Here is a 15,789-nt window from a genome sequence, read left to right as displayed (position 1 = left end):
TAACCGAAACCTCACAAGCGCAAGTCGTCAAGATGTAATTATTCAGTTTGACGCTTGAAGTCGTACAAGGGACGTGACAATGAAGTGAAAATTTTCTTTGAATATGCTAAATGTAGGAAAATTCAAAGAGGATAGTTTTAATATTTTTCGAAAGGAGATTGTATGAGTATTTCAAATATGAGCTCTGTGGTTTTAACTATCCGAAGTTGTTAAAAAGCCTTGTGTATAAGCCTTGACGCTGTTATGTTTGTACAGATGTACTTTACCTGAATTTTCATAATAGAAATGCGTCTCGCTAGTATGAAACGGCTATCAGTGAAAAAAAAATGTTCAATAATTATTGGTGCAATTGTGACAATGTATTTTACTGTTTCGTACACTTTAGTTAAAGACATGGTGTCTAAAAATAAAAACATAAAGAATATTTCACGCATGTCGTTAAAGTTACCAAATGTTATTGTGCATTTCGATATGAAGGGCTCGCCGCCGAAATTGAGCTATTTGAAAACTTTGTTACCGAAGTTACGGGAGCTCGGAGTTACTGGATTTTTAATGGAATACGAAGATATGTTTCCATATGATGGGAGATTAGTAAATATAAGTGCGAAAAACTGCTATAAGAAGTCAGAGGTAAGAGTTATATTTCTGCTTTAACATGTTTGTTAACTCATGAATTTAAGGCGTATGTCATAATATAATTTATATTTTGCATAACCAGTGATATTTATAGAATGTTAAAAAAATCAAAAATTTACATAGACAAATCTTACAAAATATCATTTTTTTTTTTTTTTGTATTTTAAATATATTTGGTCGTAGTTTTATAGTTTTTTGAAGTACCTTCGTTCAACTTAAAAATCTTTTATTAAAATTAAATAATTGTCATTATTCATTATTATTATTCTATATTATTAATACCTGGGTGACCGAGCTTAGCTGGGTATTTTTAGTAAATCGTATTTTTTGGAAATCATATTTAAATACGAATTACATATTGATAAAATATGAATAATATTTTTCGATTTTACCGACATAATAATAAAAAATATGAACTGGTTATTTTAATAAAAAATCATGAGTGCAATTAGAAAATAAGGAAAAAAATAATCGATCCGAAGACATGGGGATTTGAAGCGTGGTCATCTCGGTCGATAGCGACCAGCCGAGTTCCCAACTGCGCTATTACAACTTTATTGACAATTTTGAAATTTACCTTCGTATTCTAACGATATTGTAGCCATTTGTTCATTGCCTAAAAACAGGGATAAAACGACATTTTCTAAAAATTAGTCATAGATATATCGATTTACCGCCCTCGAAATCCCCTGCATAATAAATTTCATGAAAATCGTTGGAACGGTTTCCGAGGAACTCACTTGTGTACTGAGATTTTAATAAGCGGGAAATGATTTAGTAAATAATTCGGTGTCGAGACAACAAAAAATATTTGAACGTTGTTTTTTAAATAATTGATTTGAAACACATTAAAATCGATTTAGTAGTTAAAATATAGATACTATTACTGTATACTTAATATATTTTAAAATTGTACTACGGCAGAACTGTACTCGACGTCGTCACTAATATTGACGACCAACTGCTTTGTTTAATTTACATTTCATTTTATGTATTTGTTTATTTAGACAAACCAACCGCTTAAATAATTCGAATAATGTTAAGAATCCTCAACATGTGTTCGATATTTAGGAGTTCGAAAAATCATAGAAAAATTTTGCTACTTCATCTATCTCAGAATTTCTCTTGAGTTATTTAGGTTTTATAACAAGATTTTTATTTCACCACCGGTTATGAAACAAAATTTTAAACAAAACCAACATCTAGCAATGCGAAGCCAGATTCAAATATCGCACTTTTTGTCAAAACACGTATATTTTATTAATAAGCCACTTCAATATTCTACTGATAAACAATTTCAACTCTACACATGTAATATTTTATTTTTATGTCTACAGTTAAGAGAGTTCCTAAAAGTGGCAACGCAAGTAGGATTCGACATAATACCTCTGGTGCAAACGTTCGGACACATGGAATTTATCTTGAAGCTTGAAGAGTATGAAAAATTACGGGAAGTACATAATCGACCGGATTCCATGTGTCCCAGTAGATCAGAAAGTCAGAAGCTTATCAAAGAAATGATACGACAGGTGTGGATTTTTTCGCTTATATAACTAAAATAATCAAATAAATCAACTTCTAAACGTTTATAAATATTTTATTTACAGATTATACATTTTCATAAGGAAATTTTCCCATTGAAGTACATTCACATTGGTTGCGATGAAGTATATAACATGAACAAATGTTATCAATGTTTGAAGAGAGATCTGCCTGATACGTAAGTTCAAAAATAATTTTTAACATATAATTTGTTATTAATACATAAAACGGTATTATTAAGTTAATCATTAGCCATCTTGAGTTTCTGATGTGTCACTAAAGTATACATATAAAAGTGAAATGTGACATTCGCAATAGTGCTGTTTGCACTATTGCGAATGTCACATTTCACTGGCAACTTAGAATAATTAAAAACAAACACGGCAAATAAATAAAAGTACTTATTTGTGAGCGGGAACATTTTAAAATTTATATTTTATAGTTATTTCTTCACTCGCTTAAGTCCAGCCAATACTTTAAAATAATAATTTCACAATCATATTGAATGCTTAGAGCGTGTTACAACGATTGTGGTTTACGTTTTTTTCTGCATATAAGTTATAACTAGACTTTAACGACGAGTAATTGGTAGAATAGACCATTTAGGACCTGTTTCACATCAATTAATAAACTAAAACTTATAAAATCACAATTGCGAATAGATTTATCTCATAAAAAGTGCAATTCGATGGGGAAAAATAGTGATAAATAAAAAACTTTTTTTCTGTTGGATACCGCCATCCGTCAAATAGCGTTATCCATAACGGTAAAACAGGCCGTTAACGTTAAAAGCGATTTACATACACGAATATTGTTTGAAAGTGTTCTTCTGTAATTTATTTCTTACTTGTTACAGGGATATTTATCTGAATCAAGTTAAAGTTGTAACAGACATCGTAAAAACGTTCAGTTCTGACACAACTATTTTGATTTGGGACGACATGTTACGTGAGATATCTATCAATGATTGGGAGAGAGTGAACCTAAATATCGAACCAGTATACTGGTCCTACGGTCCAAATATAAAAGTGTCACACGTAAACATGATGAAGTATCATAAAAAATTTAAAAATATTTGGATCGCATCGGCGTTTAAAGGCGCAGATGGCCGAGCGATTACGTATCCAAATTTGAGGAAACGTTTTTCAAATCATTTCAATTGGCTGACTACGATTTTGGATTACAAGTTCGGTGGTGAAAATGATATATTTAATTTTGAGGGTATAATATTAACTGGGTGGTCGAGATACAGCCATTTCGACTCGCCTTGTGAACTACTACCCGTTGCCATTCCAAGTCTCTATCTTAATTTGTTATTGGTGCAGAAGTTCAAAGCAGGGGTAGGTGATGTGGAAAATTCCGATCTGACATATTTCTACATGAATTATTTACAAAATGATTTCTCTGCACATTTACACTGTGATGAGTTACTCATAATCGATTATGTTAATGTCAAACAATGTCATTTTGATGGAAATGAACTTTATGAAATTCTATTGAACTGGGATATAAAAAATACGAACATTTTAAATAGTATAGATTTTTATAATAGTATAGATGATTCTAGCAATAAAATTTATGGTGTAGACTTTTATTCAAGGTCGCATAATATTAATATGAACAATATAGAGAAAAACATAGACTGGTTAAATAATTCTTTGTATGAGGTAGAGTATTTTAAGAGAAAAATTTCAAAAGTTATGTTACAGTATTTCGACCAATTCTTTATAAATGAATATGTTGATTTTAAAATCTATAAAACAAACAAAATTCTTAATGATTTGTTTAAGGATTTAAAGAGTATGTCTAAAGTAAAATATTGGAAGCAAAGACCATATAAATAATAAATAGTATAAATCAAATGTATTAATTATGCTATTGTATAATTTAATATAATAAATAAAATTACAACCAGTTCTATTTTCTGTTTATATTTTATTACTGTAAGTAAAAATAATAAACAATATATTTTTAACATTTTATTTTAATTTTTTCTTAATAATATATCTATTACATTTTTTTATATCACTAGGTCGGCAAACAAGCGTACGGCTCACCTGATGGTAAGCGATTACCGTAGCTTATAGACGCCTGCAACACCAGAAGCATCGCAAGCGCGTTGCCGACCCAATCCCCAATCCCCCCAGGAGCTCTGGTCACCTTACTCACCAACAGGAACAGATTACTGCTTGAAAACTGTATTATTTTGCTGTGATCTTCTGTAAGGTCGAGGTACTACCCCAGTCGGGCTGCTCCATATTTTGAGCAGGAAATTCCTGCTGTGCCCTACCTCAGTTAAACCTACCTAGTACGTGTGTTATAAATTGAATATTAAGTTAAAACTTAAGTTGTATAAGTTGCAAATATAACTGTGGCGACATCTATCGCGCGAAATACGAACGACTACAAACTACGTAATTAGAGAAAACTGACGTATGCTACATCGCGCTATCAGAGTTTTCAAAGTGATTAAGTATTTATACAAGATCCCGACAACAACCGTTGGGGGCCAGTAGCCCGCTAGACACAACATCCGTCTGGTTGGAGGATCCTTCCTTTTCTTCACACTCCCAAACTGGTGACCCCGACGTGATTCTTTGCACCACGTTCCTCCGCACTTCCAAACTGGTGACCCCGAGCATGAACATCAGCGCAGCCTTCGCAAGCTACGTCATCATGACATCATCATCACTTGACCCCGAGCATGAACATCGGCGCAACCTTCATCGTCATCATCACTTCCTCAAGCTTTCGAGCAGCGAGTAGCATCCAGCATCTACGACTTCAGCCAGCCAGCATCTACGGCTACTACGGGTATCCTGACCACCAGCATGCAGCGGACGCGCATTCCTGATCATCGCCCACAGCCTTCTCAGCGACTTTGGCACAGCACACTGCACTTCGGCCGGTCAGCAAGCAGAGACACACTTCTCTCCTGGTCGACGCAGCAGCAGCCACTACGCAGTACTGCACCACTCCGACTCACTGGAGCATATGCAGCATCACCGCAGACAGTTCCGACTCACCGTGAACTATGCGGCATCTGGTTCCGACTCACTGGAACATTACTGGCCCGGCAAGCATCAGAAGATGAAGAAGACGACTCAACCTGCTATCGACCTCCGGTCTCGGAGGGGAGTGATGTAGCGACATCTATCGCGCGAAATACGAACGACTACAAACTACGTAATTAGAGAAAACTGACGTATGCTACATCGCGCTATCAGAGTTTTCAAAGTGATTAAGTATTTATACAAGATCCCGACAACAACCGTTGGGGGCCAGTAGCCCGCCAGACACAACATCCGTCTGGTTGGAGGATCCTTCCTTTTCTTCACACTCCCAAATAACTATGTAAATCTATTCATTATATTCTATAAATAGAAAACTTCTAATTTCTTACAAAATTTCCTATTATATGAAGATTTTCAGTCGAAATGCTATTATTTTAAAGTTTTCCCATAATGCTGTTCTTCGTATAAAACTTTACTGTTTTAGTGGAATACTGATTTAAATATATATACATAATTATTAATTTTACTTTCTTATGAATAAAATAACAAAGAATATGAAAGCGACTAAAGGTCTTACAATATTGTACATTTGAGAGAACTGTCATTAATACGGTTGTAAACAATGTGCGGCACCAAGAAACTAATAAAGCTGCTTGTGCGGCACGCGTCTAAAAGATGGCAGCACCATGGAGTAATTACGTTGAGACTGCAATACGTCAAATGATCGAGAAGAAATTTATGATTTAAAAAAAATGATGTTATTGTAATCTCAGTTACGATGTATCTTCTTTTCATCACCCTATTAATTGTTCTTGTGATGTCAGACGAATGTAATAATAACGCAGTTGACTTATCTACGAATAATAAATAAAGTATTTTACTGTTGGAAACATTTTAGTTTAGTATACTGTATTGCAGTGGGTATGTCTATTATGAGTATATCTATTTTGTATCTTTGTTTACTAAATTACAGCTCGCCCCTTGATATTTCCCCTATTTAGAATTTCGGTAATATTCGTTAGATCCCAAATACACTTTACGAGCATACACTACTCAAATACAATCCACATAAATCGATTTATTTAATAAAAACTAAATTAATGAGTGAAAATTCGTTGAGATCGGAATTTAAACTACATGTACCGTATGATTGAACCCAGCGTAACTAGTACTTTGTATGAGTAGATTAATTTTTGTGACGCTGTTATAGTCGCTCACCACCTGGCACCTGTCAAAATATCGGAAGTAAGGAAGAAGTTCAAAATATCAGTCGCGATAAGACCCGTATAAACAAAAATGTTGATTAAAAATATAAAAGAAAAGTAATTTTAATAATTTGGAATGCGTTACATAGTTTTATAGTCTTCGTTATATATTCCATCATATATAATAATTGTAGTGCCTGACATTGTAGAGACGACTTTAATGTTTGACGCCAGACGTTTGATGCCTCTTACGGTTGGGTAGCGGTACTAATCCAGGTGATACCCCCGTTGTCTAGACATAGCCTAAGACTGAATGGGAGACTATGTACAGTATAAACCGTATGTTTATTATTATTTCATATTTTATCCAATTGTAAATTTAAGATCATGTGCCATTTTGACAAAAGTAACTTTAATTATAAATTAAGGCAGTTTTGTTAAATAATAATTGTACATTTATGTCATTTAAATATAGTGAGTATCAGAAAAAAATGTGCTCCTTGAGATCGATTGTCTAAATAGGCACAAAAAAGGCTTACTAAACTAAGAGAAAGATTAATACCGTATCAAATGGTAAATAAACGAATAAAATAACGCCATCTATCGATCGATCGACGACGTTTTCTTACGGCCGAACCCAATATTCAATCTAAAGATAGAGATAGGTAGTTATCATCGACTGCTAATAACTAACTATCTATCCTTTGTAGTTGTCCCAATAATTCGCATAGGGGACTACTATCTCCAGTTAGCTGTAGATAGACCGGCTACCTGAGCTCTCCCTTACATTCCAGTATACGCAGCGTCACAGACGGCCTCAGTTATGTTACATGTATGTTTTGTGGTATTTAAATTTGTCATACAAATTTTATTCATATTAAAGTAATCTTGTTTTATAAAAATATGGACAAATTAATTTTTACACAACTTTTTAATTTATAATAAGTGATATTATTTTAATATGGAATCCACGGTAAATCTAGTAACGGAACGTTTTAACACGACACGACAAGACGCTATGAGGCCATTACGCTTTATTGAATCGTCGTTTTGTTTGAATTTGTATAATTTAAGTTATCACTTTCAAATTATACAATCATTCACCAAATTGTTTGTTTTATTCACAAGATGACTAAAGTAAGTATTATTTCACAAGAAACTTATTATTTTTATTCAATTAATTGTTGCAAAAGAGCAATATCATTGATCTGCTACTTGAACTTGAGTCTGCCATTATTTTTCACTCGAAATTAATTTTATTTTAAACAAAGAAAATACTTTTGCAATTAATAAATCTTAGTTATCCCCCGAAAACTATAGATCGATAACCAGAGATAGACTGAATATTGGGTTCGGCCGTTAGTAATTTATCTTTCCGATAGATGACGTCACGAGAAAATTAACGAGGTCATTATTCGTTCAATAGATTTTACTCCCTATATTTTTTTTTCATAACAGGGGCTTTATATGAAAATCAATTCTTACAGGTAAAATAAAAAATAAAATAAAAAATAATAATATGCTGATAATATGGTACACAAGAAATACATATCTTAACAAATAAATTCGAATTATACAAACTAATTACTTACAAGCAACACAATAACAAAAACAGCACCAATGGCCAAGGTAAAAAAAAGTTAGGTAAAATCACTAAAAAGCACAAAACTAAAGTGATAAGCACATAATATTAAAATTTTAGCCTATATTTTAGCTATTACTAGTTTTAACTCATCTTCCTATCTTTATTAAAACTGTTTAAAAGCTTTTAAAACAAATTAAACATATACCGGAAGGTACTCGTAGTTAACAACATTGTGTTTACCTATTTAAAATATCGTTATTTATAGTATTGAGTATATCCGCCAACCCGCATTGGAGCATCGTGGTGAATTAAGCTGTAATCCTTCTCCTACATGGGGAAAGAAGCCTATGTCCAGCTGTGGGATATTACAGGTCACTTTTCAGATCAATATAGGTCAAACTTCATATTATGGTAATTAGTTTTGCTTATTATTATTATTTAAAAAAATACGCATTTAATTTTTGGTCTTGGTTTGGTCTAATTATTTATTATAATTAATAATTAGATCACCAAAACTGCAATAAGTAGGTGAATTTTAGGCATTCATGAATCTTATAAATTTATTCAATTAAACAAAGCGTGTATTTATGCGTGCTAAATTTTGTAATCTAAATGAATTCTAAAAAACTCTACATCTATTTAAAAGTTATCTAAATATATTTTTACTGAGGAAGGACACAGTCAGAAATCATTACAGTCTATACAGTCCACTGCTGGACATAGGCCTCCACAAGCTTACCCACGCTGGGCAGGCGGGTTGGTGACCGCAGTACTGGCTTTGTTGCACCGAAGACGCTGCTGCCCGTCTTCGGCCTGTGTATTTCAAAGCTAGCAGTTGGATAGTTATCCCGCCATCGGTCGGTTTTTACGTTCCAAGGTGATAGTAGAACTGTGTTATTCCTTAGTCGCCTCTTACGATACCCACAGGGGAAGAGACGGGGTGGCTCTATTCTTTGCTGCCGTAACCACACAGCCTCTCACTCTTTAAAACTTAATACCAAATGTATACGTAATAGAATAGACTATTGTATAGGCATAGAAATAATGTAATGTAAGGATTTTATGAAGTATAAAGAAATATTTAGATTTAACATTACCTACCTATGTAATTTTCGTGGGAGTGCACCCATCCTGTTTACGATGAGCCGCCTCTAGCATTAAGTATAGTAATAGAATTTTTAAGATCGATTCAGTATTGTTTCTGATATTTGCGCGAATTTCACTCATTGTAATGAAACAACTTTTTCGGATTTTATCGCAGTTTGTCAACTCAATTTCAACTCAAAACTCAATCTCAATCAGTGTCAAACTCAATTTTACAGAGGGCCACATATTAAATATAGAATGTGTAGGCGGGCCAGATTAAAAAAATGTAGTGTGCGCCTTTTAAAAGTTCCATAGAGGAATCGAGCAAAGTCATGATTCTCTTTTCTGTGACACATTGCGATTACTGACCGTGTTAATATGGCCCGGGGGCCGGATACGGTCCGCGGGCCATATCTTTGACATCCCTGCTTTAGAGCAACCATAGCAACGTTAGAACGTCTGACTCCTCGGTCCTCCCGGCAAAATTTTCGACATATTTTCAAAAATAAGGTTATTGACAGAGTCGGCCATAAAATCTTTATCAATCTCTGATAGTTTGATACAACAAAAAGAAGTCACTGACTTAGCCATACATAATCAATAAATTTAGACACAGCCTATTTACATTTTATTTCTGACCACCAACGTTTAGTCGGAGCGGGAGTATTTGAGACTAATTTAGGACTGTTTGTTAATGAAAGTATAAGTTAAATAAAACTTAAATTATAATACATTGGAAAGAGGCTTTAAAAATGAATACTGTAATTACTAAGCATATTTTTGATTTGTGTACTACACATAATTTTGGAGCAACTTTTTAAGTTATTCCGCACTATCACACACTGTTATATGGAATTATTTATTTTTGTTTGTGAAAGCATTACTTAAAATGATTATATTTGAAAGATTTAACCCCAAATCTTACGTCCTACACACACGTACACCTTTCCTCGCATCTATAGATACACTTTATTATAATACCAGCGTCTAAAGCCATCAATTTCGTATGAAGCCATCGTAAAATTTTACGACGTAAGAACGTGCGTTCTTGATATTACGCGCCATCTTACGGGATATTAGCAAATGATTAGTCTGAGTGACAAAGGTAATCTTGAGATATTACTTCAAGTCATCACTTTTTTCATCCCTATACCTACAAAATATACTGAATGAAATGCAAGTGCTTAAAATGAAACATTTATTTTTTTCATTAATGACTTACATTTTTAATTAAGCTCTTTAGTAAGGTATATGTATATTTTATTGTTAATTATACACTCTTTTATTGCCACCATCAAAATCTACATACTTACTAGTTTACATTATAAAGGAAAATTTGTGGATTTGATTCCCACCCGAGGTTGGTGTTTTTTTTAGTATATACATTTTTATTGTTTTCTAATGTTTACGCGAATTTTATTTATTTAATGAAACACTTTTTTCGGATTTTATCGCGGTTTATTATTAACTTTTGATTCCCGACGTTTCGGATACTTTACAGCAACCATCATATCAGTCCTCCCGTGACCATGGTTTCTGTAAAGTATCCGAAACGTCGGGAATCAAAAGTTAATAATAAACCGCGATAAAATCCGAAAAAAGTGTTTCATATACATTTTTATTTATGTAACTAGTTCGGCAAACAAGCGTACAGTTCACCTGATGCTAAGCGATTACCGGAGCTTATAGACGCCTGCAACACCAGAAGCATCGCAAACGCGTTGCCGACCTTAACCCCAAATTCCCATCCAAGGAACATATATGTAGGTCACATTAAAAATATCTATAAATATATATTATCAGTCGGGTCTTATCTATAACACATGCATTAAGTTTTCTACTATACGTACAGACGACCGTGCGTTAAAAATCAATTTAAAAAAAATAAATTTATTTTTTACAAATATTATTTGAATGTTTCTTGTTTCAAATGAAATAGATTCATATTGGTGTTCAACATCTGTGTTGTAGCTTCGTTGAACAATAGCTCGGTCACTTCTACTAGTACATATGTATGTCGTACATGTCGCAACCACACGCTGGTGCAAGTAACAAACACCACTATTGACAGTTTTATGGCTTGAAATATTGTCAGTGGATTTTCTTAGGAAGTAATATTTTGAAAGGTATCGATATTTTAAAATAAATTTTGTAGGATAAAGAGTATAAATCACTGAGAATACATTTGTACAATATTTAGTGGTCAAGTTGTAAAGACTTAAATATTTTTAAATATCGACTCAACGACATTAAAAAATATATGAAAAGTTTTCGAAATTGGATAAATATGTCTATATATTTTTATAAGCAAGAATTATTTCTGAACATATTCTAAAACGCTACTAACAATGGTAGCGTTTTAGAACATGATCAGAAAAATTCTAAAATGTTATGTTACAATCGAAAAAGAATGTTCAAAAATTTGGATGATCTATATATATAAAATTAATGTTTGTCTGTATGTCTTTTATAGAATCGTAAAATATGCAATTTAATCATGTCCTGATCTTCAGCAAAGTGTTTTGCATGACCCCACAAAGGTTTCTGAGTTGCCTTCTTAACTTACCTTCTACAATATCTTCACGAATTCGTCGATCCTAATGATATATTCAACCTGAATCTTTAAAGTAGATACTCTGACAAAAATAGTCTTTAATAATTATGAATATAATATATATTTGTCGTAAGTATTAGCGATATTTCTCTCGTTTGAACTTTTAACAGTAAAAAATTTAAACATTTTTGTAAAGTTTACGTGTTTACTAATTTTATTTAGTAAATGGCTTTAGGATCGATGTAAATGCTTCACGATTTCATTAAATATCCAACCTTATTAAGATTATTAACCTTATTTACTCATATTACCTATATTTACTACTTACTGTCTGAGACATACATTAGGTATATGGGCAAAACCTAAACACTTCTAAAAAGCCTATTTCGACCTCACAACGCCTTTGCTACATCATTTTATTTACACTGTTAAATACAAAATATGATTTACCAAAAGTTGTAGCAAATAGTTTTTTTTTCTATAACTGAGTTGGTAAACAAGCGTACGGCTCACCTGATGGTAATCGATTACCGTAGCCTATAGATTCCTGCAACACCAGAAGAATCACAAGCGCGTTGCCGACGCTAACCTAATTCCCTCAGGAGCTCTGGTTACCTTACTCACAAACGGGAATACAATACTGCTTTCAAGCAGTATTATTTAGCTGTGATCTTCTGTAAGGTCGAGGTACTACCCCCGTTGGGCTGTTCTATTTTTTTAAACAGGAAATTTCGTGCTGTGCCCTACCTTTGTTAAAATAAACTAAAGCAAATAAATAATTTGAAACCTATTATGATATTAAAATAGTAAAGTGAAACTGATAAGGAGAGACTGAATAGAATATCTTTTTAGAGATCAAATTGTATGCAGTCACTTATTATTGCGAAGTAAATGAAAACCAAACAATAACGCCCAAAAATGAGACCCTCCGGCCTCTCTCGGCACATTTATATTACTGATTGCGTATTTGAACCACTAGATAGAAATAATTTTGATAGTACTCGATAGTATAAATTTTGAATTGAATTTATTTATAATAATACCTACCCTGTGTCGAGCTAATAACCTTCGTTACTTGGGTTGTCTGGAAGAAATGGCTAAATAGTCATAAGTCCTCCCATGTACTTCACAGTCTATAATTCTTTAAATATATTTAATGTTTAATATGTAGTTGTGGTGTAAAATAAACTATAAATAAATAATAAAAATGAATCACCAAAACCAGCAGCAGACAGCACCAAATTTAATAATAATTTTTTGTGTTAATTTTTATCCAGAGATAATAAAAAAATGGATATATTATAATAAAATACTATATCATAAAATAAAAATAAAATACAATCGACTAAAAACATTGAATTGATACTTGTTGAAAAACGTCAGGTTTAATATTCAAGTAGGCAAGATTTCTGGCCATTAATATGGCTATATTTCGAGTTATAATATATAATAGTTATGGTAAATAATATTTAAACAAATAACATAAATCTAGCAGGTATATTTAGCATATTACATAAACGTTAAACTACTATTTAATCGCGTACGTAATATATGAAAGCAATAAAGCATATTTTAAATGACTCATATTAAATATAGCAGAACATCGTTCGATTTCAGTACAATCTACAAATAAAGATTAAAAAAAAATTAATATGTATTCACTTAAAAATTCCTGCTGAATTTTTACATATTACAACAATAGTATATATTTTATACCATGTTCAAGCAGTCACAGTTTTCAGTACATTACGTTTGTTATTCATACAAGAGCATAAAAATCACAGCTATATATTTCGTAAATCTCAATAAAATTTACTACTTGTGAAAACGCCAGTAAATAATTGACTACGCCTCGCCTGTTTAATAGTATGCGTTCACATTACCATGAGACGAACTTCATAGCAAGGACATAAAAGGGTCCCTAAATGGAAGCAGAGTTGCTTATTCATATTCAATGTCCACTTAAAGTTGCATTTGATAAAGTTTTCTCTGACACAAACTGGGAAGGACTAACAATAAACTTAAACCAAAGTTTGTTTGCAAGAACTTAGAACAATACTCTAAGGGTATTCTCTTGTTTTATTTGAAACGGTTTATATTTTATCCATTGGCTTAGCTACAACTGGTTAATCTATATTAAGCTGAAGAATTTGTTTACTTAAACCTGCTAATCTTAATATCTGTTTAAGTGGTTAAATAGAATCTTTATTGCGTACGAAAGTAGTGAAGAAGTATGTGGCTATGACATTGATGTATAATTTATATATCAATGGGCTATAAAGCATCTTTTATTATTCATAGGATGAAGATAGCAGTTAAGCGTAAGATCTCACACAATCTATTTTGAAAACAGTTTAGTAAAATACCTAATCCCATTATGCTTAACAAGAATTGCAGGTCGTTTTAAAATGGCACCCGTATTTCGAGATACGTTTTCCGTCGTCCAGTTAAACAGAATTTAGTATAAAAGGGTTCATAAAGCCAGCCTGATGAAATGGAGTAACTTTTACAACGTTATTTCGGTTTCGTGAAATAAATTAATATGTGAAAGCCACACTCTTGTTTTGATACTTTTAGATAATACTGTTTTTCATTTAAAAAAAACTACAAATATCACAATACCAGCAATAATGAGTTTTCTTTGTCAAATAATAATTTCATTTTTAACAATAACATATACAGAATAAAAGGAAGATGTATAAAATCAGTCTTCGAATTTAAAACTCAAAAATAATTTCAGTGTCTGATAACTACTGTCATCTTTTTTATATTGACAAGAATAAGACGTCGTAATGTTTTTCTAAAAAAATACAATATATTGTATATCTTTTGGTGAAATCTTACAACTTATTTGTATGTAATATCATATTATATTACAGAGCGTCGCATCGCTTCGCCTTGTTTCGCGATGTTCTGCATTGCTTTAAGCCGCTGTCTTACATATCCATAACAAAACGCAGCGATATGCAGTAAAACGTATACTACACAATAAAAAAAAAAGCATTATTCTTTAAACTAGTGCACCATTTTCGCGTTAATTCATGTTAAATCACGCGTTGTGTGGCATCAAGTTTTTTTCACGAATTGCGTCATTTACAAAGTAAGCAACGCCAAGTATAAATAAATATTGTTTCTTTTTTTTACTTTATCTTATACTTTGAATTTGAGAAAATTAAAAAGTAATACAATATTTATTAGCTTTAATATAATAATATATATAAATAAATAAGTAAATAATATAAATAAATAAGTATATATAAATAAATAAGTCTATTTATGTTTTTTTTTCTCGTATATCCTACTCTTACAGAAAAAATATTATGTAAAGTTGCTACTATAATTTGTTGCGTAATATATATTAAATACCTTTCAGTACTTAACAAACAAGCAAATATATATAATAAAAATTAATGTTGCTAAGCGTATAACTCGAGAATGGCTTGACCAATTCGGCTAATTATTTTTTTTGTATGTTCCTTAAAGTCCACGGAAGGTTTTTATAACAAAAAAAAAAAAAAATAATAATAATAATAAAAAATTAAAAATCAAAGTCATCGCTCGGAAGACGTTATATTTATTTTACTACTAGCTGTGGCCACGACTTCGTCCGCGTAGAATTTAACAAAAAAGTTATTGTAAAATAAAAGTAGCCTAAGTTACTCCTTATTACATCAGCTATCTGCCAGTGGAAGTCCCTTCAAAATCGGTCCACCCGTTTCAGAGATTAGCCGGAACAAACAGGCAGACAGACAGAAAAACAGACAAAAATTGTAAAAAATGTTATTTTGGTATATTTACCATGTATACATCCATATCCATTTAGTAAAAAGCGGTTACTTTTATATTACAAACAGACACTCCAATTTTATTTATTTGTATACATTAACTATTGACAGGACGAAGTCTGTCCGGGCAGCTAGTTGTGTATCTAATAAATAAAATTCTCGTGTCGCGGTGTTCGTAGTTAAACTCCTCCAAAACGGCTTCACCGATTCTCACGAAATTTTGTGTGCATATTGGGTAGGTCTGAGAATCGAACAACATCTATTTTTCATACCCCTCAGTTATAAGGGGGCGGGGGGGCGGTTGAGGTGGTTAATAAAATATTATGAAATTTTGTGTGCATGTCGGGTAGGTCTGAGGATCGGCCAACATCTATTTTTTCAT

At 32.2% G+C, this 15,789-nt stretch overlaps 1 protein-coding gene across 1 annotated transcript; it reads left to right on the top strand.

Moving 5' to 3' along the window:
- Nucleotides 1-285: 285 nt before the first annotated feature.
- On the top strand, nucleotides 286-4,053 carry LOC123664983 (hexosaminidase D-like). The gene is made up of 4 exons (XM_045599348.1): nucleotides 286-630; nucleotides 1,974-2,165; nucleotides 2,244-2,356; nucleotides 3,035-4,053. Exons 1-4 carry the CDS (start codon nucleotides 286-288, stop codon nucleotides 4,020-4,022), a joined length of 1,638 nt encoding a protein of 545 aa, XP_045455304.1. The 3' UTR covers nucleotides 4,023-4,053.
- The last annotated feature ends 11,736 nt before the right edge of the window (nucleotides 4,054-15,789 follow it).

The sequence above is a fragment of the Melitaea cinxia genome, chromosome 23 (genome assembly GCF_905220565.1).
Source record: "Melitaea cinxia chromosome 23, ilMelCinx1.1, whole genome shotgun sequence".
NCBI classification, from domain to species: domain Eukaryota; kingdom Metazoa; phylum Arthropoda; class Insecta; order Lepidoptera; family Nymphalidae; genus Melitaea; species Melitaea cinxia.
Note: the sequence above shows the minus strand (reverse complement) of the source record. Positions and strands in the feature narration are given on the sequence as shown.